A 26,400-nucleotide genomic window follows, 5' to 3' on the forward strand; every position below is an offset into this window, starting at 1 on the left:
CTTAAACAACCTAGCCCCACCATATCTCACCAACAAATTCACTATGCAATCCGCTCCCAGAATCACTAGGTCATCCAACTCCTTATGCTTGGTAGTGCCTAGATTCACATTAAATAGAGCAGGCGGCTCCAGTTTCACAGTGCTTGCCTCACTTCTCTGGAACTTCCTACCCCTCAATATCAAAACCACTGAGTCCTTTCCAATCTTTAGGAAACAGGTTATTCGCTGGCTACTGAACAAAGAGCAGCGATCACCTCTGAATCGCCTATGAACCTGCTGAAGTTTTGTAAATAATGTAAAATACTGTAATTTGTAATTGTTGCACCATGTATAATGCATACCTCATTCCTGTAACTGAACTCTTCATGCACACATCTACCCATGGGTCTGGAGCGCTATACAAATAAAATAAAAAAAAACACAAGTGTGTACAGTATTGAAGTGTGTGTGTTATTATATTGCTCCCTTCTGAAAAAGTCTTATACTAACTGACTGATAAATTAATAATCATTTATTCAAGAAACCTTGACTGTAAGAGTTTATTTGGATACTTGTCCCTGTGAATCTTACTGCAACCCCCCTACAGCTCACATTGACCCCTCATGAGATAAGCCTGGCTGCTCAACACGCTACCAACACTGTGTAGTACATGCTTATACCAAAGGTTGGGTTTCCTATACCTGTAGTCAGAGTTGTTTGTAGTGTTCACAGAGGGTACTGCATACAAACTTTGCCTCACAGACAGGTATACAGTCACCAGTGAGGATATCATGTTAGCCCCAAGGGGCCAAGCCTGGTGTCAATGAAAAAAGGGAGGCAAACTGATTTAACAGAAACTTGCACTCTTCCTGTTGGTCCAAAGTCGGATCAGAAGAGAGATTAACCCCTTCTATTTTTCCATCTAAAGGTTGTGCCCTGAGGAGGTCAGGTAGAGATTCCCTTATGATCAGATGCTAAGAGCAAAGCCCCCCCATTTCTGGTCTACAGACATATGCCTTTAGGTGGTTGGTGGGAAAGACCCTGGGGCCCTCCTTGGGATTGCCAAAGTCCACCAAATAATTGGCCTCTCCAAGTTTGCCCACAACCTTGAAGGTTACAATCCATGTGTCCTATAAGACCATAAGACCCTCTGCCTTGTAGGTACCATAACTTGAACTAGCTGGTCTTGAGTTTAACTCAACCATGTTGGCCTTCTGGTCATGCCAATGTTTAACCAGAGCCTGACCTGCTTTCAAGTTATCAGAAGCTTCTGTCATCATGTGTGTCATTCTCCATCGGAGACCTAACACAGTCAGTGACTCTCACTGGCTTGTGGGAAAGGGCACTCTCCAACCCTTCCTTGATTAGGGTCAATGGACCTCTAACCAGATGACCATAGAGAAGCTCAAAGGGGCTGAAGCCAACCCCTTCTTGAAGGACCTCTACTTCCATGCCTTCTCTTTGCTTATAGAGAAGGTCCCACTTTCTTCTAAGGGGTTCTTCTAAAGTACCTATAATGCTCTTCATACTTCTATCAAACCTCTCCACCAACCCATTGGTTTGGAGATGGTAGGCTGTTGAGAACTTGTAGGTCGCTCCACAGTTATTCCGCATGGCCTGCATGTAGTGGGACATAAAATTGGTCCCCCTGTCTGAGATAACCTCCTTAGGAAAACTTACCCTGGTAAAAATACCAAGGAGGGCCTTAGTAACTGCCTGAGCAGTAACTATCCTCATAGGTATAGCTTCAGGATACCTGGTAGCATGGTCTACCACAGCCAATATAAATCGGTTGCATGAAGATGTGGGAGGGTCTAAGGGACTAACAATGTCAATCCCTACCCTCTCAAAGGTACTCCCACCACAGAGAGGCACCAAGGGTGCCACGTTCTTGGCTCCACTCTTGCCAGAAGTCTGACAAGTGTGACAGCTTCTACGGAATGGATCTACATCAGACCCCATCTTAGGCCAGTATAAATGCAGAGAAATCCTTTCCTTGGTTCTCTTAAAACTTTAGTGACCAGCTAAAGGAATCTCATGGGCTAACTGTAGAAACTGGGGTCTCACCTCCTGAGGCACTACAAGTCTTCTGTAGTCCCCTGGGGAAGACTCTATAATAACATGAAGTACTGATTAATATTTAATCGTATTTCTCCATTAAGTCAGCAAGATTTGAAAACAGGTTTCATGTTTTTCATACAATTCACACAGAACAAGCCCAAAAGAAGAAAAAAATTCAACTTTAACATATTCAAACCTGCTATATATAAAAGTCTGATTACAATTAATTCTATAAAACATAGCTCCCATGCATTCCACGCTTATGCAAAATAGAGAAACAGCAGCAAATTGACAGAAAATGAACCAAATCTTTGACTCCTTTTGCAAGCGCACTTTGTGCGTCCTCCTACACACTTTAATTTATTGAGGAGTGGGTACATTTAAAGGTACCGTTACCACCAGCCTCCTGCATTCTGGGTATCTTATTTCACAGATATCTTCGTGCCACCTTACATGTGTACGTAAGTCTGCATATAAGGCTAAAGTGGGCAGCCTATGTATATTTGGACACCTGACTTTTTCCATCAGACAAGCGCTTGCTTTTCGAGCTATTTGGAGGTGGCTTAATGCACCAAATTTAGTTATATCCCATTCCTATTAAATGGAAAGTGCCTTACAACCGCCCATAACCACAAGTATTTCTCTTCACCAAGGGAGGCTACAATCGCACTTGCACTGAAATTCACTTTATAATTAGCAAAAAATCCCAGATGTGCTTTTAAAAAATAACATTCTTAACTGGCCTGACATTTTCAAATTGAACACCCCCAATTTACCTTACAAGGGGCTAGCAGGTGTATCTGCAGGGAGACCTGCTATTTGGCACAGGAATTTATTTTGCAACCCCTCCAGGAAATGACAGTTCTAACCACCCTAGATTTTGCGGCCTTAAAATCATGGAGCAGACCTTTGTCTTATATACCACCAGACACTTCTCCAATCAGAATGCTGCAAACTTGAAATAAAAATGTAAAGAGCCATTTAATAAATAATTATGCCTTTTCAGCTATCTTATTAAAATGACTGACGCAAGCACTACTCTTTCAGAAGAGTAGGCTCAAATAAAAATGACTGCCCCCTCATCTCTACATTCATTTAAAAACTAGCTACAAGGTTTCACCCTTTGCCTGAACACCATCATTTTTGTTTTTATTATATTTAATTTCAAACTGTAATTCCCAAAATAGTAACTTGTGTTTAGCAGGCCCAGTTGGAGACCTGCTAGGGGCAAGTACAAAATAGCAGTGTCTTCTGCATAAGGAAGCATGCAATAAAATGAACCCTTCAGGTGGAGGGTGGATTAACTTTCCTAAGGGAAGTACTAGAATCAACATCTAAAAGGAGTACATTGGGACCAACTGACATCCCTGCTTGTCACCTTTATTGGTGTTGGAAAACAATGTATAATTCCACAATCTTGTATATTGGACAGATGCTGAGATGTCTGCGTATCACGTTGGATAAGACTTAAAAAAACATCAGTGACCTGTAAGAATGTAGTAGTAGTACTCGGAAACAGTGGCCTCATGTTGATTGACCTATACTTTTATTGAAAGTAAAATGGTGGGGGACTTGGGAAACTCCTGCCTTTTCCGACAGCTAAGAGGGGTTTCCCTTCCTCAACCAAAACTAAGGAAACTGTCAGGATGTCTTGTCTAAAGTAAATAGTCCACTGTCACAAGCCCGAAGCCTATTTCCGTCCCTCACACTATTGACTAACCTATAAAAAACAAAAGGTCTTCTTAATTCAGAAGAATAGGTTGTAGATCCAATCAAAGAGTTCCAAGTAACAAAGGTTCCAAACTCAAAGTTCTCAAATGTAAAACAAAGTTCCATAAAGTTCATAGATCTTTATCTGTTGCACAAACTTCGCAACAAGGGGCAACAACTCCCTTGTCCTGGTTCCTTCTCTTGTAGGTCCCAGATCTCTGCTTCTCTCTTTCCGCTTGGTCCAACTTGGTTCACTTCCTTGCCAAGTATGGTCCTTAGTAAATTACTCTGGTTTCCCTTCTTCTCATGGGATTGGGCCCCAGATCCCTCTATGTTCGGCAACTCGATGCCCTCTTCTCCCAAGTACCACCATGAGAAAGGGGACTTGTGTGTTTCTCATGGGGTGGGTCCCAAACCCCCCCTTCTTTGCGTGAGGGTACTTGGAGCCCTTTCCTCCCAAGTACCACCACAAGGAAGAGGACTCATGTTGCTTTTGTTTGGTGGGTCCCAGACCCTTAAGTTTCTCTTGTTGGGGGACAGACATGGTCCACATGCCTGGCAGGTACTGTGACTATTAAGATGCAGACTTCACCGTCTTATTTTCCCACCTGCCAGCCTGAGTGCTCCCCTTGTGTAGTGGGCTCTGGTCTGCCCGGGAACACTGCAGTGTCAATCTTTCCCAGGGCAGCGTGGTCTTCCTTTCACGTGCTTCCCTGTCTGCAGGAACACTGGGAGCTTCTCTGCCAGCTCACCTTCTGGTCCTTCCACTGTCGACTGGCCCTTGTCCTTCCAGCTCCCCCCTTGGCATCCTGGTGTGCTTTCTTGCACCTTCCTGCACTGTGCTGGCTCCTGCAGCTCCTTCATGGAGTACTAGACAACTTCTTCCTGAGTCCCCCTTCTTTTTCTATTCTGCATTGGCCAATGAGCAGCCAGCAACAACTAGACTGCTCATTGTGGTTCTTGGGAGAACTCTTCATGCCTCCGCTCCTCCTCTTCATCCCAGTATTTATTCCATGTTGTCTAGAATGCTCATGTTGGTTATGCAGAACACTCTACATTCCTCCATGCATCTTCTTTGTCTCAGTGGTTGTCAATAGCATATATATATATATTAAAATGATTGTTTATTTCTAAACATTTAATTTCATTACATTTCATTTCCAAATTTACAAAGTTACAAACTTCAGAATCAATGTCTTGACTTTCTAATTCTCTAAATTGACAGGAATTATATTTCTCTACAATTGAATAATCATATGTTAGTTTTTTGTTATTTCCCAATAGGATTTGTTCCCATCGGGCTTTAGGGCTTAAAACTAATGATGGTTTCAAATACATTTCTTTGAACAGATTTCTTTTTTCAACCACGTCTTCACATTCCATCATGACATGGTAAAAGGGTTCAGTCTGATCTTGCCGTTTACAGAATCTGCAGCCCGCCTGGGCCTTTGATATCTGTCTAGTCTTCGACAGGTATTTGCGGGTAGGGAGCAGGTTGAGGCTTAACCTTAAGATTTGATCTCTAATATGTTTGTCCGGGAATTGTTTTAAATATTCAGGAAGTACCGCTCTTATATCAATAACATAATTGAGGTGCATGCTGTATTGTCTCTTTTCTTGCATTGTACTAATCCAGTCATTTAGGAGTATTCTCTTCTTCGCATGTTGCGGTCGTTGAATCAACATTTCGATCGAGATTTCCTCTTCAAGTCATTTTTCCATTTTCTTTTTCTAATCCAGCAATATATATTTGTTAACTGTTGCAGAGTTCTCACAAAGTATCTCTATTGCAGGAATATTATCCTCGCACTGAATTTTTCAAAACAAATCAAGCTGTTTCCAATCCACTATTGTCTGGAATGACTGGGTCGCAATTTCATAGCATATCCTACTCATTGGGAAATTGGGCGGTAGAGCTAATACCTTGCACCAATAGATGGCTTCCAATTGTTGCCATATGCTTGGGTGAAGGTTTATCATTGCTTCCGCTCCATATGCTAGGATTGCAACTACTTTCTGGCGATAGAAAGTTAAAACAGGTCTCGGTGAGTATTTTCCATATTTTCAATGAAAACATACTCCTTGTCTCGCCAGGGCATGTGCTTTTGCTTTAAGGTGCTGGATCCAATCAGTAGCATATCTTTCAACTCTTCCCCATTCTTAATTGTTTCAGTATTTCTACCGTTGATCTCCTTTGGGTTGGTTGTGCTCTTCATAGTCCCAGTACTTATCTAGGGAAATGGCAGGGCGACTATAGCTCATGACACTATTAGGGAAGGGGTTGTTCTTTGGGTTATAGGCAGGGGGGGTGGAGAGGGGGGGGGGGTCGAGGGTCTGGTAATTGGCGAGGATATTGCGTTCTCAGGGTAGGGTCGTTCCTAGTCCCATGAGGGGTTTCCTCTCCCGTGTGATCCTCTCCCTGTGCGGCACCCTCAAGGGAACTATTGTACAGAGGACGTACCGCCCTGGCCCCATGGGAATGGTCTCCCCCATAGGGGAGAAGGGACAGCATCCACAGATTTGTCACAGACTCCAATAAAATGTAAATTACGCCACATTATGTTTCAGTCAAATACAGACAAAATCCACCCTGGAGTGCTACAGACTCCATAATTGGGGACTAACACCGCCAAACCACCACTTGGAATCTGGCAGTGATACCACTGGACCAAGTGGCAGTAACGGTACCGTTGAGATGCCACCAAACTCGTAATGAGCCCCAATGTCCAGTAAGGGAATTTCCCTATATCTGTGAGGGGCTGGTGGTCCAAGAAATGCTTGTCTAAGGGGATGGCATATTGCCTGTCTTGACAACAGCAAACAAAACAATTTGGTGTCCTTCAAAAAAGCTCCCATTGTTTCTCAAATTCTTTTTGTTGTCTTAAGGCAATTTTTTATGCCATTTTGAAACTATAAATCTGACCAGCAGTGTACACACCCCTCATTAAATCATGGTTCAGTTTTCTTTTTGAGATTCTACATTCTGCATCGAACCATGGTGCATCCCTTTCTATAACCTGGAACTCATGAACTTGGGGGCACAGTTTGCCAATAGCTCTGTCCTGGATAGTTTCTCCTAAAGACTTAAACTGACACTTTCCTTTGTGGCCTCTGAATTGTTCAACAATTTTAAGAGAATATCTTAATTTCTTGTGAATTAGTCATTCTTTCCAATGCCTCCTTTTCGATCGTAGGCATCACCAACCAGCCTCTCTGGCTGTCAGATATCTTCGTTGTGGTGCCTACCCTCGCCATTGGAAAATTAACTCAAGAGGATTGTGTTTACTCTTTGTTCAATAAGAAATGTAACATTTCATAAAATTCCTGAAGAAAACAAACATCCCCAATACAGTAATCAATGACTGTGGAACAGTATTGCTGATCTCGCATGCTTAGGAATGCACCATTTGCCATTAAAGATCCCATACAATCCTAGGCAGAATCTCAGTAGACCTGAGAAATTAGTGCTCCGTTTGTGGCCATTTTTACTGTCCATACATTTGCACTAATATTTTGCTCGGGAACCTGAAACCCCTGGTAATGTTTACTTACTCCTACTGTATTTTTGAACAGCCGGACTGGTCCTATATGTCTAAAAATGTACTACTGACCATTCAATCTCCTCAACATTTCTTGTAAACCACTAAACGTCAAATGAAGTTAAAGGCCTTGCACATTTCTTTGACTAGAATAACACGTGGTCTAGATAACTTAAGTACTGCAAATTAAATGTTCTATATGCAGTTTTAACTTTGTTACATTTGTAATTTGTGTTGCAAACAATTTGTCCACCAACTGTGCGCCGATTTGTTCCGTCGAAAAATTGATGTTGCTCACCATTTAATTTGATATGCCAATTTTGCTCATTGCGCACAGAAAGTTGGGGACCCCTGCTCTATAGACTCACTGTAAAGGAGGTCATCCTCCCAGTACAGCGTGTGCTTCCCTGGCTCTTGCCCTTCCAGCTGGGAAGCTGCCTGTTGGCGAAATCCTTCAAGAGTAGGACACTCTGACATCTGCTGAAGTCTGCCTCACAAGGACCACCTTCTGCAAGCAAAGTCTGCAGCTCAGGATGGTCTTTAGGATCCAGATCTCCAACAGGGCGAAGGTCTTCTTCCAGCTCTGTGTCATCAGTAGCTGACTCAACCTCTTCTGGTTGGACCTCACACTCAGCCTCAGCTGGTGGAGGGGTCACAGGTGTGACCCTGGACTGTCCTCTCTGGGATGTCCTGGTTTTGTGCACAGGGATGATACTTTTCTTTCTTCCCGAGACCTTGGGTTTCCCCTTTGTCTTTCTTCCTGCAATTAGAAGTTTGTTCTTCCTGTGGACTGGGTGTTATATGTACCTCTGTAACTACCCATGAGAGTCAAGTAAAGTGAGCTCCCTGGCCTTCCTAGTCTGTTCCTGCTTCCTTTTACTGGGCGGCCTGGGGGTGCTTGATACAACTCAAAGAACTTTTAAGTCATTCTCCAACAGGACCCTCCCAGGCACCTCGTTCTGTACACTAACGGGTATTCTTACAGTCATATTGTTGCACTTGAAGAGAGCTGGTAGTATTGGGACCATCTGGAGAGGGACTCCAGCAAGCTTAGTGGGACCTTTGGGTGCCTTAGCAACATCCTCAGGTTTGAAAAAGGTTTCATCCACTACTGTAATGCTGGCACCAATGTCTAATGGCAGGGTTCTCCTGTCCATTAACAAGTACAATGTCCTTTTAATACTCTTTTGTGTTATCTGGAATAGTTATACATATCTACATTCTGCTGTTCCCACAGACCCAGGGACGCTAAAGAAACACTGGCTGAGACTCCAATAGGGTCTTCAGCCAATAGTTGAAAGTTTCCACTTGCCATATGTACTTCTCCCTCAGGGATGAAGGCTAAGGGGGCAGTGTGGACCCCTGAAGGTTTACCCTTGCATCTGGGATCCCCTTTCACATGGTCAGTTTACCCACAAGAATATCATTTACCAAATGTGTTCTGGAATGGGGCTTCTGCCGACTACCCTCTGGTTTGGCACCAGAGGTTTCACTAGACTGACCTGGTTTCCCATATGGTTTACCCTTCTTATGTTTGTGGCCCTCTTTTGGGTGGTTGGATTTAGAACTCTGCCATCTTTCTTGTGCTGCTTCCCCTCATCCTTTTTGTGAGTGGCCCCAGAAACATGCGAGTAGCTCTGTTGGCAACCCACGAGTCAGCAGCCTTTGCTAGCTTCTTGGGATCAATCTCTTTTGAGTCAGCCAAATGCTGTCTTAGCTCAGGAGAGCAGGCATCAAAAATAGATTCCAAGAAAAACAGATGTCATTCCTTCAGAAGTAGTTACTCTGTAAACCTTAACCCATCCTTTTTCAGTCATTGTGAAGGTCCTAAACCTCTTAAGGTACAGGGAAGGAGTTTTCCCAAACCTGGCTATCAAAGCCAGCTTCACATTCTCATACTCTGTTCTTTCAAGTTCCCCCACCTCCATTACAGTATCAGTTACAACCGGGGGAGCCTAGACAAAAACCAAGGAATCAATAGATTCCCTGTGAGACCCTGAATCCCATGATTGATTTCAAAAGCACTCAACCAATCCAAAATACCAAGTTTTGCATCATACATACTCGCTGCTTCTTTGGGCAGGCGATGCCTCTTTTGATTGGAAGACCTAGAGTACTTTAGGATAGAAGCATTTACAAGAGACTTTTTTCATTTCAAGAGCATGTTGCAATTCTAGTTCCCGGAGCTTGATGTCCTGAAGTTTGGCTTCAGCTTGAGCCTGTATTCTTTTGAATTCCAATTGAAGTCTAATTTTTTCAAGAGACACATATTCTGAACTCTGTGATGGACCTTGTGGGGTTGCAGTGGACAAAGGTTGAGGCAAAACGGCAGGCTGAGGCATAGAGGGGTTCCTATCCTGGGACTCCTCTCCCCCTTGCTCTTCTAAGACATTAGAGATGGACTCTGAATTATCATTCTCTATCAATTTCCAAACTTTCTGCATTAGTAGGAGTTACAGGCCTACTATTCAACCTTTGGTGATCTAACAACCTTGTAATCAATTCATCTTAAACAGAGATTCCTGATCCTACACATCTTTCAGTGGAGCTACTGTTAGAATGATCAGGGCTTCCTGCTTGAACTTATCCATATTAGACATGTTACAATTACTATTCTAGTGGAGCTTAGTGTTTGTTTTACTTTTGTTCAACTAAAAACCTTCACAAGGCTATGTAACAACTCTACAATAGATCCCCCTCGCCTGCCACGATGTTAGGCAAGATTGTATGCAGTAACCTTTGACTCCTCTTGAGATCAGCCTGGCTGCTAAGTCACTCTACCAACTTGTGTAGTACAGACTTATACCAAAGGTTGGGTTACCGATTGCCAGGACAAGGCTGGTGCAGTGTCACACAGGATACTGCATACAATCTTGCCTATACACCATAACTAAGGTGGCCTCCTAAAACTGGTCCACCAGGCTAGACTCTAGAAATCCATCTGAACAATTATGCCACCCGCACAAGTCCTGAAGTCCTATAGCGTTACTGCTCTACCCAGATTGAGTTTGGCTAGATCGAAGGATCTTTTCCTTGACCCTCCTTCAGGGCTGTTTCTGAAACCCCATCTTAACAGATATCAAATTTTAGGGCATGTGAATGTTGTACGGATGCTCTTTTTAAGAAACCAATTATGACTTGAATACCTCATGTAATTATAGCCTACCTGAGTTTCGGATCAACCACATGTTTTTTAAATTGTTTGACATTGTTCAAAGTCTGTTCTGCCAGCTCTCTGGAGGGTTCAATAATTAGAGCTTTAGGAGCATTTGGAAGATTTTTCGTCTGAGCGACTTGTGCCGTTCCTGTGGACAACAAAAAAAACTATTAAAACACTTCTTCCCTCAATAGATATCAATATAATGTGCAATCTATACATTTCAATAATAAATGTACAAGTAGAGTTGTTCTACACATCAAAAGTTTAACATTAAGCTACTTTTTATTTCTTAGCAAACCCAGCTCAAGAGCAGTGGATCGCTTTACAATGAGGGGTGCCAGCATCGATCTTGGCATGTCATACAGTAGTGTAGGTCGGAGGACAGGATTTGTATTGGTCTGGCAGGTACTGTTGAAAGAGCCTACGTTTCTAGTGTTTTGCGGAATTGGAAGTTGGTGGAGTCAGTGAGCAACTGCTGAGATTAAATTCTAGATACTCTAGGCATGACAGAGGACGGACTGCTTGCATCGCCTCCGTCTACAGGCTAGTTTAGACACTAAACGTTCAATAGTTTTGCTATGTAAGGTCAAGAGCTTCCAGATGTGTGAGGTTCAATAACAAAGTATGTTGGGGTCCTATTTGGGATTGCTTTGAAGGTGACGCATGCAGTTTTGAAAAGGATCCTGGTGGGTAGATGGAAGCAGTAAAGCTTGTGCAGCGCCACGTAGGGCTAGCAAAGTTATTCACAACCCCAAGTTGACCTAAGCCAAAGTATCACAGACCAAGCAGCAACGGAGAAGGGGGCACTATGGTGTAGTACAGTTAGGAAATAAGATTTTCTTCTTTCCCTCCATAGACCACAATGGGGCTTCCCAACATTTTACCATTGCTTGAATTTTGGAAGCAAGTGAAGACTACTTCATTTGCCTTGCTAAGCTCATTGTTTTAGGGGCAGTGATCAGTCCCTATGACTATCGGTGCAGGAGACCTCTGTTCTCCACTGTAATATTCACTCTTTATTTTTCAACTGAACACACCTGTGACGTGTGGAAAAGACACTGTCCCTATACATTATTTACAACCTAGTGTTTGCTAACATGATCTGTCCCGTATGGGCTAGTAGCAGCAGATACTTTTCGAACCATTTTCGTTTTGTGCACTTTTACATTTAACCACTTGTTTGGTCTTCTTCCGGCCCTCATAGGCCCAGAAATTCCATACATGGAAAGCCCTTTGCTGGGGAAAACTTTAGCTTTCCCATGCAAGCAGAGGTATGAGTTTGTGGCCAGATGGGTCGGCTGGGACTGTCTGTTCCAAGTCCCCATTCATGCCAACGTGTTACTGTTGCTGGGCAGCAATGTTGGCCAGATTCTAATCTGCCAGTTTTAATGTTGCAGATCCTTACCATCGGTGATCTAGGGGGTGGCTTCGGGGGTCTCTTCAATTCGAATCCTGGATAAAAAGAGGCTCCTGCAGCCATTCAACAGATCTCCATTGGAGCCAAGACCTCTACAACGAGGAGCATCCTGATGAAGGCCTAGAGCTTGCCGTTGGAAGCCAGCACGCACTTCAATCCACCACAGTAAAGCACTTCTACTTTGCTGATCTGCTAGAGGACTTCATGGGTGCTTCGACCCAATGACCGGTGAGAACAACCAGTTATGATATTAGCTTGAGGCCTCTGGCCTTGGAAGCCTTCGTAAGTGTCCCAAAACCATCATGTGGGATGACCAGCTTGTTCCCGAGCTGCATCGGTCTACGTACCAAGTAAAGCCTTGGGACTCTGGAGATACTCGACTTGCTTAACAAGACTACTCATCCTGCAGTTGCAGCTCTCCAACATGGGGACTTTGGAGGACGAGCTAGTTTCCAAAATGAGGGCAGAGTGCAGCCACTTCTTCAGAGTGGTAATCGCGGATTGCAGCCTGCATTGTGTCCTGTGAGTCCACTGAGGTAGTCACCAAAGTGGTGGTACTTCCTTCAGGGGTCGAGGGGATGGTGTGGGGGGGGTGTTCCTTTTTTTTCTGGGTATGTGCCATGCATGCTGAAATGGTAGTCTTAGTTTTTCCCGGGACACCAGTAAAATCGGGGTGGATGAGATAGTTAACGTCAGTTCAAAGGGAACTGGTTTATTCTAATGTTGTTTGAAGTATCCATGCAAACCATGTGCAATTACGTTCAGGGTTAAAGGGCTCAGGCCAGTTGTAACTTGTAATGAATGTTTGTATACGCATGTGTAACCATGTGATGTCACGACTTAACACGGACGAATCCCAAAAGGGTGTGTGCTATGAATAGCATCTTTGGATGGTAGTTAAGATAGCTGTGACCAATGATAATGGGGCAACGTAGTGATTTCTTTGTGTAGGTTTTGTTCAAATACATATGTGGGACGGGGGCGGGTTGTAATAAAATGTGTGACTGTATTAACTGTTTCAAAAATGTATATGCGTCAACGTATGTGTTTAGAGGAGACTCCAGTTAGTTTGACACTTGTGAGGGGTCAGAAATGCGAGAATGCCACACAGGTATAGTTGCCTCACAAGTTGCCATTTCTATTGAATAAAAGGGGTGAGACAAACTCATCTTTCCCTAATCTAACAAGAATGTCCCTAGCTAAGGCTAAAGAAAAATGACCCAGTGCCCAAAAGTATCTGACCCTCACACTAACACACTACAAGATTTGTTTGGTTGTCTTCAATCTCACAAAATAATATAGTAATTCGAACTCAAAACATTTGACCAGTAATCCTTTTGACGAGGTATGGGTTCTGTTCCCCTGAAACAATTAAGCAATATTAGGAACAAAGTTCAGTTTCAATAAAGTTCTGTTAAATAACACATTTCTATTCAATGTAGCATACAAAGTATTTTGCATCCAATATCCTTACACTTGGCAAAGTGATTATCTCTCTTCCAAAGGCTTGCTCGCAAATCAAAGCAATTGTTAATGTTTCCTGAACCTCCTGCTTGGTAAAAACAAAAATACTCTTCCCCAAACACAAAAATCACAAATCAAATGCAAGTTTTCTTTTCTTAAAAGGCCAAGCACAAGCACTTGTTAGTACATCATACTACTACTTCAAAAGAAACACTTTAGTCGGAATAGTTCAACAATCACTTGAAATGGAACAGTTTACCAAAACAAGGTGATGGAGTTAACACGTCTTTTCCACCACAACCTTTTCCAACAACCACCCTACGTTAAATCAGCTTTTTCCTGGTATACTCGGCATGCCAGGAGTAACTACAACTGATACATTTCCTGGTGTAATGGCCTGCCAGGATAAAACTCCTACTACTACAATTTGTACTCTGAGGTAATGCTTGGTCAAAACCTTGCCACACGGGGGTGCGGTTGTGCGCCGACAAAGATGGCCGCCTGAAGTGGTAGCTTCGTAACTATCAAGATCCGGAGTTTAATATCCTGAGGTATGGAATGATTGCCGGCACTAAGAATACAAGATAAGCACAGGCAATCTATCCGGGCAGCACCAGGTGAAATCCGAGGGAAATCCGTGCAGTAACAAGCACGTATGAAGCAGTAACGCTGTGACAATCCGTAGACCGTCCCACTGACTGTGCGCCAAAACTGCTGGGAGGGCAGAGACTCAGTGACCCATCGAGGGGAAGCGGTTGAGGATCCTGCAGTGTCGAACATCCAAGGAGGCAGGGGCCAGTGAGTAGCGACCCTGCTGTTGGCATCCTGGGGGGTGAGTAGTCCTGGCTGAGGCGGTGTGTCTGCGTGCCCCCACCACCTGCGAGATGGGCGTACTCAGGCGGAGAATCAGGAAACCGCCCGCCCGCCATTGGCCGTTGCATCGAGGGCTGGCGGAGGCTGAGTAGCAGCGGGTGAAGACCACGTGTGGCGGCGTTCATACCACAATGTGCCCGCTCCTGGGCACCTGCCCCGCTCCCCCCGGGAGTCGGCTGCATACCAGCGCAAGAGGACAGAGTGAGAGCTGCAACGGAGGGGTCTGCAGCACAGAAGGTACGTGCCTGGGTGCATCCCCTGGGCCTCCTGCAACCACCCAGATCAACGACACCCCTGCGCCCCAGGGTCCCAACATACCCACACGGGGTCCGCCGAACACTCCACAGCACTGTGGAGTCAGCGTGCACGGCACATCCCTCCCTGGGCGGAGGGATCCCAGGCTGCCCTAAATTACAGCGGGGTGCTGCAAACTGAATCCCTTGCACCGCAACTGCACTGAGAGGAACCTGGAAACAGGCCGCATACACCCCTGGGCACACCAAGAAGGGGACTACGCATAGGCACACAGCACACTGCAAAACCAACTATCCCCAATACACACAACTGGCGTGGCTACGTGGGAGCGGGCCCCATACAAGGGACACCTGGCTGGGCCAAATGGTAGAGTCGTATGAGCACCTGGCTTGGCTTCACTCCACGCAACCCTGAGCCAGAGTGGTTGCGATTGACCACACAGAAGGGTGCATACCGCAGGGTTGCGTCCACCCCAGCGAGATTGTGAATACCCATGGGGCCACATCTACATAAGGAACTGTAGCACTTGAAAAACAGGTGGTCCCAGTCTCAACCCAGCAGGTCACCAAGATCAAACCTTCTCACCAGACGCACTAGAAGTCCCGACCAGACAACTTTTAACTTATAAGAATCGCGGCCAACCCTCCTCAGTCCTTCACCTACCCGATTGGGACATGCCAAGAGGGGCCAAGGGTAAGAAGAACAATAATGGACCCATGGATGCCTTTACCAGCACAAACGGCACAGACATGGCCCAGGGAACCACCAAAACGACTGCTTCCGGTCCCCAGCTACACCCGGTAACAAACATGGACACTTATATGAGTGGCCTGTGTTAGGGAGAATTCTCAATTATGGCTAATTTCCCCTCACCTAGTGAGTCCCCCAGCAGCTTTGCTGGACTTCGGGAGTTTATTTTTTTCCACCTGGTAAGAGTGAGAGCTTTTCCCCCATTCTTACCTGTGTTCTGCTATGTGTTTCCATCTGTTTTGTGATTGTGGAATCTGAAGTACACCACTTCAGTAGCCCTCTTCTTTGTGTGCGTCACACAGCACCTTCAGTGCCGTGGCATAGGGTTGTCTTTAAGACTTCCCTCGACTCCATTTCTGAGGCGACTACTGTCCCCCAGAAAAGGGTAAAGTTTCCATTAATTTTAGTCAATCTACCACAGATCCAGTACACCCCACCTTCCATGGAGTACTGGAAAGGGTTAACTCGTATCCTTTTTTATCTGTACCTCCTAGAGCATTGTTTTGCTCTTGTAACATTTAGACTTGGCTGGTGGCAGTGGCGTCTACCCTAACTTTTATACCGCGATTATATTAGATAAACGTGGTACTGTTCTTGACTATTATATTAGCCTCGAACATAAACCAGCTTGACCAAATGGTCTTTCTTTTGGCTCCAGTTGGGTTTAATCGCCATTTCTTTTTGTTAAAGTCCTTCTTGTGTTTTACTTAGCGCAGCAAACTAGGTTTGCCTTCTTTGTTCACAGTCTTTTGGCGGGCTTCTGCCCAGAAGCCCTCCTCAAGGCGCCTGGGTGTCTAGGTGGGCTGAATGTGAGGGAGGGGTGTAGTCACCCCCTGCACAGGGTATCCTAGGAAACCCAAGTCGCACTTTGTCATGATTGGCCAGGGTAGTTGTCTGGGCTGGACAACCCCCCCTGCTGGGTGATTGACAGCCAGGCTGTGTGAATGGGTTTCTTTAGCATAAAAGGCAGGTCTCTTGGGCTAGAAGTCAGAGAGTCGCCACTGGAACTACAAGGAACCGAAGAGAAGCGGAGAGAACGACGGCTGCTGCAACTACCCCAGCCCAGTGAAGCCCTGCTGCAGTCCTGAGCCATCTGCCTTTCAACGACTCAGAAGTTCCAGTCCAGAGTTTTCTTCCCTTGAGCTCGGTGGGGATAACCAGCTCATCTTCTATAGCCAGAGGATCCTCTTCCGTGGTCGAAATCGCTGCAAATTGCTGTAGCGGTCCTGATAGCCACCAGAAGAGCCTCTCCTGTATTTAAGGAGCGCACCTTTTATTCCGTGTTGCTGCTGCCGGCCTCATCCCTGTGTGGTGCAGACCCCCTTCGGGCATCCTTCTCGACGAAGCTCCAAGAATCGTGGGTCTGCGGGAAACCAACAGGAACAACTGCTAGGGCACCAGCTGCACCATTGGAACAAGGTATTGTGTTCTGTTGAGGAAACTGGGTGAATCCCTTTTTCTTAATTCCCAAGGCTTGACCTTTTCTTCCCTCCTCCTCATAACTTTTGCTTCCGAACATTGACAATATCCAAGTACTTTTGGCTCTGTTGAATCGTGAACTGTTAGACCGTGTGATCTTCGGCAACTGGCCCCGGTGTCTTCGACCCTGGCTCTGGCCCTTTGACTTTTGAACTCCTATCTGAGCATTTCTTGATTCTGCCTGCCTAACCAAAATATTGCCTGTGATTTTTGCCTCCAACTCCCTCTGGGTATCTCGGGTGCTAAGTGTGTTTTTTCCCCGGTAGCATTTCATGTCATGGATACGCGTTTGTTTAGTAGACCAAACTGTCAAAAAGTGTTCGCATTCGTGTTCGCAGTAACGTGTTTTTGTGCCAAACACTGGTTAATTCCAACACAGAGTACTTACCTGGAGACTTAGTACAAAGTGAATTGGTTAGTTGTAGTATATTTAACGTGTGGTTTTTATTGAAGTTTAATAGAAGTGTTGTGTTTATAACGAATGGTTTAAAAATAAATGTACTTATATTTTTCTACCTGAAACCTTGAGTCAGTGTTTGCTTGAGTCACAGTAATTGTGGTCCCTTTGTGTAATCTCTGCTACTGCTCATATACTCTTGAGATAAGCCTGGCTGCTCCGCCATTGCTACCACTATGACATAGTAGTACAGGCTTTTACCAAAGGTAAAACTTGTATCACCACCTGTAGTCTTAATTGTGTGTAGTGGTCCCTAAGGGCACTGCACAGGATTCTGCCTAACACCCTGCATGCTGGGTTTGCAGCAGTCAACTCCAAGTTAGACGATAGAGGTAGCACCATTGTCTCAATCAGAGCAGACCTGCAGAAAATGAACGCCAGGGTGTCTGAGACAGAGGAAAGAGTGAGCACCTTAGAGGATACATCGGCCACACACGGGAAAGCAATTGAAGAGATCCAAAAGAACCTCAAATCTATCCAGGAGAAATGCAAGGACCTCGAATCTAGTGTAACGCTCACCTGATTCCCGCAGAGGCGCCGGTCTTGACTGGGTGAATGCCGTATCTTCAAAGGTGATGTGTAACACACGGTTGGCTCTTTGGGCTGGACCTCTGTGCACTGTATGTCTGACTCGAAGAGTAAGATGTCTTAGGTAAGTGAACGCCGAGCTCTCCATCTGCCTCGGGGCAGGGTGCCGTAACCAGTTTCTTCACTGGATAAGGGTGCAGGCCACTTGACCTCCGAGGACTGCTGTCCGTCGTTAACTGCACGAACGGTAAGTTCTGGGCACTTCAAATGTCTTAAAAGTCTTTTGTAATGATATCTCTTGTTTTGCAGGGTTCTGGCGATGGCGGATGGCGGGCTGATGAGTTGAGGATCGAACCCGCGTGAGGAATAGAAGCGCCTGGAAGCACGTAAGTAAGCGCTTGTAGCCTGCTTCACGATGCGCACTAACTGTCCCTTTTATCTTGCAGGTACAAGTTCGGAGCTTTAGAGAAGCTGAAGGGTGCTGGAATACCCACTGGATTCGGCGTGGGAAGGAGTAATGGCACGTGAGTAATAAAGTTGCCCAATGTCTTTAAACGCACCTTCTTTTGTCTTTCAGATGCAGGATGCAGCGCCGAAGGCCTCCGGAGCGTGCGAAGAGCTGGTAAGCTTTTGTCTTTCAGATGCCGGAATGCAGTGCGAAGACCTCCGGAGCATGCGAAGAGTAGGTGAGCCTTTGTCTTTCAGATGCCGGAATGCAGCGCGAGGCGTTGGTGACAGCCGATGGACCAGGTAAGAGATGCGCTGCCACTGAAGACCGTAGTGCTAACCTGTTCTTTCTTTGTCTTTACAGGTGCTGCTGAAGACTGGATTCCAGGATGGTAAGCCTTTGTTCCCTTAGGCCCAGGATCAGAAGCAGAAGACACGATGAGCGTTCTGCTGCAGAGAATGCAGAATAACACAAAGCAAGATTCATCCATCGGGTGTGGTTTAAATAGCCTCCTGTAGTGCTTAGGTGTCTCCTTCCACAGCCACGCCTAGGTAAGAAAAGAGTTCCTGCTTTCCAGAAGAGTTCCAGTGTTCTGAACCTAGGGAGTGGCTCCTGCCCCACCCAACAGGAAAAGTAGTCCTAAACAGAAGAGGATCAGGGGTTCAACTGGCAGGTAAGTAAGCAGCATGGTCTGCTGCAGGTAAGTCCACCCAAGCATTATGAGCCCGGCGCTTCCAGCGCTGGGACTGGGCATCTTTATGAGCCTGGTGCCACTGGCGCCAGGACAGGGTCCAAAAGGTCCCAATTGGGACTGGCTGGCACTCGGAACCGGGGTTATGGGTCTGCTTCCAAGGGAGTCGGGCAAGTCCTGATCTTTTGGAAGCAGAGATCATGACATCTAGATCCTGACATAATAACATCAGGGTGGTCAGAGCGGAACAGAAAAGCATTAATGTGCCGATGGAGAAATAAATGGAGGAAATCCTTCGGTCACTGTTCCCAGAGGTCCAGTTTTCACAGCACTTTCTGATACAAAGAGCCCATAGGGTCCAAACAGCCAGACGCTCATTCGAGCAAGTGAAGAAGGCACTGCGTGACAGGAAAATTCTGTATGCGATGCTGTTCCCCGCCAAATCACAACTTCAACATGCAGGAAGAGCATACATTTTTGAATCACTGGGTGAAGCAATGGCCTATATCGAACGACATATCCCGGAAACCCAGAACAACGGTTGACAACGTGAAACTACAACGCAAAGATCCAAGTGCTTATCCTCAAGCAGTGCCCTAAGCGTCGGCACACCCAAACCCACCGTAAACCAAGGCTGCGACGCACACTCAGGCAGCAAGCCCCGAAGATGTAAGTTGTGGCCGCAAATAGCCACCCACTGACTCCGACTGTTAAACTAATTTGGGGAATACACTATCCAGTTGGAGGGATGGTGAGGGAAGGAAAGGGGAGGTTAAAAAGGGGAAAAAGCTGACATGAAAAATATGCATGGCTGGTACAACAATGGCAAAATGGTCCACATTGAGAGAACTCGTAGTCCGCTATACCCCCGCTAGTTTCAATGCATAATGTGAAACTATCCTGGAATGCGCAGGGCCTGGCACACGCTATAAAAGCCAGGAAAACACTAGCACACGCCAGGCAGCACAAAGTCGACATACTATTCTTGCAGGAGACTCATGCAACAACAAGAGTAGTGGACTCATTGGCCAGAGAATGGGGCCCTCTGAAGATCGGAACCGGGTACTCTACGCAGGCCAGAGGGCGTTTGCACCATCATCCATCGACACACCGGCTTGCAGCTTATCAAGTCATGCGTGGATGCAGAGGGGAAATAAGTTTTATAATATGAGGAACACTGCACAACCACAAAGTTATCCTGGTGAACACATGGCCCGAACATAGGCTCCCCGGAGTTCTATCTCCAAATCATGACACTGGTGGCTCCATGTGGGGACGCAGAGATTATCTGGGGAGGTGACTAACAATTCTACATCTCGACTTGGACAGATCGGCTGGACCCTCCCACACCCACCCCCTCCCCCCAAGATACCACTCCAGAGCAGCTAAAACTATAATACAAGGCATTGTCGAAATCCCATTGTTTGATGCATGGAGGGAACTGCCCCCAGCACTGAAATAATTCACATTCTACTCATCGGTGCACTACACAAGCTCATGAATAGACCATTGGCTTCTCTCCCCGACACTAATCCCAAGTGTGAGCGACTGCTGCATCCTTCCATGGACCATATCTGACCATTCACCAGTTTTGCTAGAAATAGCCCTGGAGACCACAGAAAAGATTCATCGCTCGTGGCGCATGCGGCCGTCCCTTCTGAAGGATGAGTCGACCATAAAGCCCCTAAGAACCGAGATTAGAGAATTCAGCATAAATGAGGGGTCGTTTCCGCAACCACCACGCTCTGGGAAACATTTAAAGTATGGACCAGGCGGCACCTCAGGGGTCATATTGAAATCCATCAGAATGGACCTAAACCTAGTGGAATGCGATCTTCGGGTGCTGGAAAAAGCACATGAACGAGCACCTAACATGGAGACCCTCAAGCCGTTGCAGGAGCAACTGGACAGGTTCAGAACCTTGGCAGAGAGGGAACTAAAGTACATTAGTCAGCTGGTCAGAGCCACGAGGTATGGAGAGGGCAACAAAGCCGGGAAGGTACTGGCACATTTTATTAAAACAGAACAGGGGTTCAGGCCGATCACTTCATCAAGGACACGGATGGGGAGGTCCACACAAACGCTAATAAGAACAAAATCTTCCTGGGCTTTTACTCAGAAATGTACAAGAACAGCGACCAAGGATCGCCAAACGAACTCGAGAACTACATCTCAACTATTCCCCTGCCCAGACTGGAACACAATGACATGGACAGTCTGGAAAACCTGTTTTCCATGGAGGAAATCACCCAAGCCATTAAAGACCTGATGGCTGGCAAGGCCCCTAGCCCCGATGGCCTCCCAGCCGACTTCTACAAATGCTATGTAGATGAACATCCCACAAGGCTACTTGCACTGTGGGAAGAAGCCCTCAAATCCGGCATGCTCCCGGATTCCCTGAGGGAACCAACAATAACCATGCTACATAAACCGCATAAGCCACTGCAAGACCCTAAATTGTACTGCGCCCTCATTAATTAACACGACACCAAAATGTATGCCGAGGTCATAGCGAACAGACTACGCCCCCAAATGAACAAGCTAATAAATCCAGACCAATCCGGCTTCGTACCTACAAGATCCACACATCCTTAAACCTGAGAAAACTCTTTGTGATCATATCACAATTGGACCCACATTCCGAGGCAGCAGCATAACACTCGACGCCGAAAAAGCGTTTGATTCTGTGTCCTGGCGCTACATGCATGCTATTCTGCACCGCATGGGGTTTGGTCCACATTTCCAAAGCTTCATCCGGTTGTTATACAAAAACCCCAGGGCTACATTTCATACTAACTATACTCTGCCCCCAGCCTTTACATTACAACGAGGCACACGTAACAGATGCCCACTGCCTGCCCCCCCCCCGTCATATTTGCCCTCACGATAGAGGGGATGGTTGCACTCCTGCGCCACAAACACTCACACCAGGGCATCCCATTAGGCGGCTCACTCCAGACTGTCTCGCTCAATGCGGATGACACTCTCGTATATATACTTAATCCAAACACCAACCTAACACCGGTCATGCAGGACATTACCGACTTTGCCAAATTCTCAGGCTACAAAATGAATCATGCCAAATCGGAAATAATTCCCCTTACCCCTAAAGGTGGTTACCAAATCAGAGACCATGGCAAAGTTTCGCTGGTCACCAAACAGCCCGGTACCTGGGCATAATTATAGCCACCGACAGAGATACACTCTATAATGCCAACTACGCACCCTAAATCAAACCAGTTTACGGCCGTATTGCACTTCTGAAAACGATGGTGGTCCCAAAAGCTACACTATTTAATAACATACCTATCTGGGCGGGAAAACCCTTCTTTGAAAAACTGCAACGAATGGCCTCATGCTTTGTATTGGGGGTGAGGGGATGGAACAATTAGAGATGGGTCAAACTAATCGAAAACGTGGAGAGGCGCAGTTTAGCAGCGCCGGACTTCACCCTGTACTACTATGCAGCGCAGGCTCACTATGCCAAATATTGGTGCCACGGCACCGAATCATACCCCCACATGCAAGTGGAAAAAAAGCAGTTGCCCCGGCGGATATATTCACCGAAAACAACAGTAGCCCGATGACCTGCACTACACGAGCCTGGGCGGCACGGTTCCGTAGGATGGGCTGCGCACACACATTTTGGGAACACACCCCCCTGTGGCACAACCCAGACATCACCCCCACACAGGACACCACATTGCAGAGGAAGTGGGATCCTGAGAAAGGTATGAAACTGGGGGAGGACCTGTTCCCAAATAGGGAATTCCTAACGCTGGCAGAAGCCCAAAACATAGCAGGGCAGGGGCTTACAACAACTCTTCAATATCATAGCCTGAAATCTGCCCTAAAACACAAATGGCCATCGTTCCCAGCGGTACCTCCTCCTCATCCCTTCATGGTAGACATGCTAGACCAAGACGGATTCAATGGCACTATTTCCAAGAGCTACAGTACAGTCCTACTGCCCGTCCCAGAACATGAAAACCAAATGGGAGAAAGACCTTGGGGTGGTAATAGACGACACACAATGGGCTAGATATTGCCAATATACTAAGAATATATCATATTGCCAATATACTAAGAATATATCACTAAATACCAACCTCAGACTGATCCAATATAAAATTCTGAATCACTTGCATGTAAACCTGGGAAAGTTGCCAAATTCGACAAATCCAAACAATCCCTATGCCCCAAATGCCAGCTCCTGGAAACCAATTCCTTCCATATGTACTGGGAATGTCCTCCCACTAAATGGTTCTGGGGAGAGGTGGCCGTCTAGGGATAGATCTGAGGGCTATATTATTCTAGTTTTGCTGAGAGCTGAGTGTATCAGTGATATCCTTGAGACCCGAATCCCGGCAACACCACTGAAATATCTCCTGGGGGACATAGGCAAGGCCCCAATTAAGCATCGTAAATTATTTTCAGTGGCAAAACGCAACATCCTCTATCACTGGAAAGCTAAAACGGCCCCCACAGTTCAAGTTTGGCTTCGAGATCTGATTGAGACACACGATTGTGAAACAGGGTACATAGGACTCCCTCCGGAGAGATCTGGCCTTGTCCACTCAGCTCTCAGCAAAACTAGAATAATATAGCCCTCAGATCTATCCCCAGTGCATAAAAAAGTTAACGCATTGAATATATGTATGCATAACCACCTGTAACAAGCTTCACCATGCAATGTATGACAATGCATTACTTACCGTAAAAGCATTTCTGATGGTTGTATCTGCTTAGATTCACATGCTGTGCATAGGTCCGACATCCAGTGGTCACTGCAGAGTATTGCATTTTGTTTTTCGTAGTCGAAAAGGGGACGTCGACAAGGCGTGTCTGTAACACTATCCCTATAGTGACGTGCGTTGTACCCACAATCCCTCACGCGTCGAGGTCCCTCTGTTTGTATTTTTTCTGCCCTGAGGGAGCCTTCTATACGTGAGTGAGTACAGAAAAGAGAGAGATGTAGAAGATGTCTATGTTCCTTCCATCCGAGCGGGGAGAAAGGGTGGGCGCATGTGAATCTAATCAGATACAACCATCAGAAATGCTTTTACGGTAAGTAATGCATTGTCTTCTGATGTTTGTTAATCTGCTTAGAATCACATGCTGTACATAGACTAGCGAGCAGTACCCGGAGTTGGCGGTGGGTTATGAGAAGGAACAGTAGAGAAAAGATGTCTTAATACTGCCTGTCCCACCTGGGAGTCAGATCTAGAGTGTGCATCTAGACAGTAGTGTTTTGTAAAGGTGTGCACAGAACTCCAGGTAGCCGCTTTGCAGATGGACTCAAGGGGAACATTTGCAATGAACGCTATGGAAGCCCCAATGCCTCGAGTGGAATGTGCTCTTGGCTTGAAGGGTAGTAGTCTTTCTCAGTGGTCTGGTTCTTTCCATGTAGAACATGACAGCTCTGCGTACATCTAGTGTATGCAGACTTTTTTCTCCCAAGCTGGAAGGGTTTTGAAAGAACGTTGGTAGTTTCATTGACTGGTTTACATGGAATTTCGAGATGAATTTTGGTGCAAACCTTGGGTGTGTGCGTAAAACCACCTTATCCTTGTGAACTGTTACGAAGGGGTCTAGAACAGAAAGAGCCTGTAGTTCACTTACTCTCGTAATGGAGGTGATAGCTATTAGGAAAGCAGTCTTAAGAGTGAGGTCTTTAAGAGTTGCCTTATGCATGGGTTCAAAAGGAGGGCCCATGAGTCTAGAAAGTACCACATTTAAGTCCCATCCGGGAGCTGGGTTAGCTATCGGAGGGTGTATTCTCTTTACCCCCTCCATGAAGGCCTTGATAACTGGTATCTTCCACCACGACACTTTAAGTTGGGAAGTGGTGTATGCAGAAAGTGCCGCCAGGTGGACTTTAATGGAATTGAACACTAGACCTGAATCCAGTAAATGTGTCAAGTACAGAACAATGTTTGTGGGAGAGCAGTCAACCGGGTTGATGCTCTTACCTCTACACCAGATGACAAATCTTTTCCACTTGCTAGAATAGCAGTGGCGAGTATTAGGTTTTCTGGCTTCCCTGAGGATGTCCATACATCTCTGCGGGAGTTGTAGATGTCCAAATTCTATGATCTCAGGAGCCAGGCTGCTAAGTTCATGGTCTGAGGGCATGGATGCAGTGTCCTGCCCTTGTCCTGTGACAGCATGTTGTACGGGCAGGGAAGTTTCACTGGAGGGGATAGGGACATCTCCATCAAGTGAGCGAACCATGGCTGCCGGGCCCACATTGGGGCCACTAGTATCAAGGTAACCTGCTCCTGGTGCATCTTGTGCACCACCTTGTTGAGAAGGGGAGTCGGGGGGAAAGGCGTAAACAAATTTCCCTGACCATTGAATCGACAGACTGTTCCCCCTGGATTGGTTCTGGGGGTACCTGGAGGCGTAACTTTGGCATTGTGAGTTCTCCAGAGTTGCGAACAGGTCTATTTCCGGGAATCCCCATTGCGTGAAGACGTCTAAGACGATGTCTTCGTGCAATTGCCATTCGTACTCTTCGGGCAGGGGGAAGTCTCTGCTGAGTTCGTCTGCTAGCAGATTGAGTTCCCCTGGTACGTGTTGTGACAGTAGGAACATGTTGCGTTTGAGAGCCCACTTCCATATATTCTGGGACAGCTTGGACAGTCCTGGAGAGTGGGTTCCCCCCTGCTTGTTGATGTAGTACATGGCTGTGGTGCTGTCTGTAAGGACCATCACTGTCTTCCCTTGTAGGTGTTCCTGGAAGGCTTTTAGTGCTTTGAACACCGCCAGTAGCTCCAGTAGGTTTATGTGCTTGGATGCTATGTTCGGAGTCCACACTCCGTGAGCAGTTTGATGGGATAGGTGAGCCCCCCATCCTGTGAGGGATGAGTCCGTGGTTAGAGTGGCCTCCACCGCGGGTGTGGCAAAGGGTTTCCCTATTATCAGGTTTTCCTTTGTCCACCACCGTAGCGAGAGAACCAAGGCTTGTGAGACCACCACTAGATCGTCCCATTGTCCGCTGGCCTGACACCACTGGCTGTTGAGCCACTCTTGCATTGGGCGCATGCGCAGGCGTGCACGAGTTACCAAATAAATACACAACGCCATCATACCTAGCAATCCCATCGCTTTGCGCACCGTCACCTCTCGACCTGCCACATATTGGGGGATCTGAAACAGCATGTTTTGGACCCTCTCGTTGGAGGGGAAGACGAGGCCGTCCATTGTTCGAATTAGAGCCCCTAGGAATTGTTTGACTTGGGTCTAATATGGACTTCTTTTCGTTGATGGAGAAGCCCAGTTGGAACAAAAGGTCTACAGTCTTTTGGGTGTTTGAGAAGCATGTCTCGTAAGAATCCCCTGTTATGAGCCAGTCATCGAGGTAAGGGTATACTGGGATGGATAACCTGCGCAGGTGGGCCGCTGCCACTGCCAGTACTTTTGTGAATACCCTTGGTGCAGATGCTATGCCGAAGGGTAGCACTCTGAACTGGTAGTGTTTGCCCTCTATCATGAACCTGAGGTATTTTCTGTGCGCTGGCAACATTAAAATATGAAAGTATGCATCTTTCATGTCCAGTGTTGTCATGTAATCTCCCTGTGATAGC

General features: G+C 46.3%; 1 protein-coding gene across 2 annotated transcripts in view; it reads right to left on the reverse strand.

The window, feature by feature from the left end:
* DDX1 (DEAD-box helicase 1) overlaps positions 1-26,400 on the reverse strand; it is a 795,552-nt gene that overhangs the window by 377,187 nt on the left and 391,965 nt on the right. For both annotated transcript variants that reach the window (XM_069605939.1, XM_069605941.1), the window contains exon 13: positions 10,456-10,594. In XM_069605939.1, the coding sequence (XP_069462040.1) occupies positions 10,456-10,594 (139 nt within the window). The remainder of the gene's footprint in view (positions 1-10,455; positions 10,595-26,400) is intronic.

This window comes from Ambystoma mexicanum, chromosome 4p (assembly GCF_040938575.1).
Source record: "Ambystoma mexicanum isolate Mex_15411 chromosome 4p, UKY_AmexF1_1, whole genome shotgun sequence".
In the NCBI taxonomy this organism is placed as follows: Eukaryota; Metazoa; Chordata; class Amphibia; order Caudata; family Ambystomatidae; genus Ambystoma; species Ambystoma mexicanum.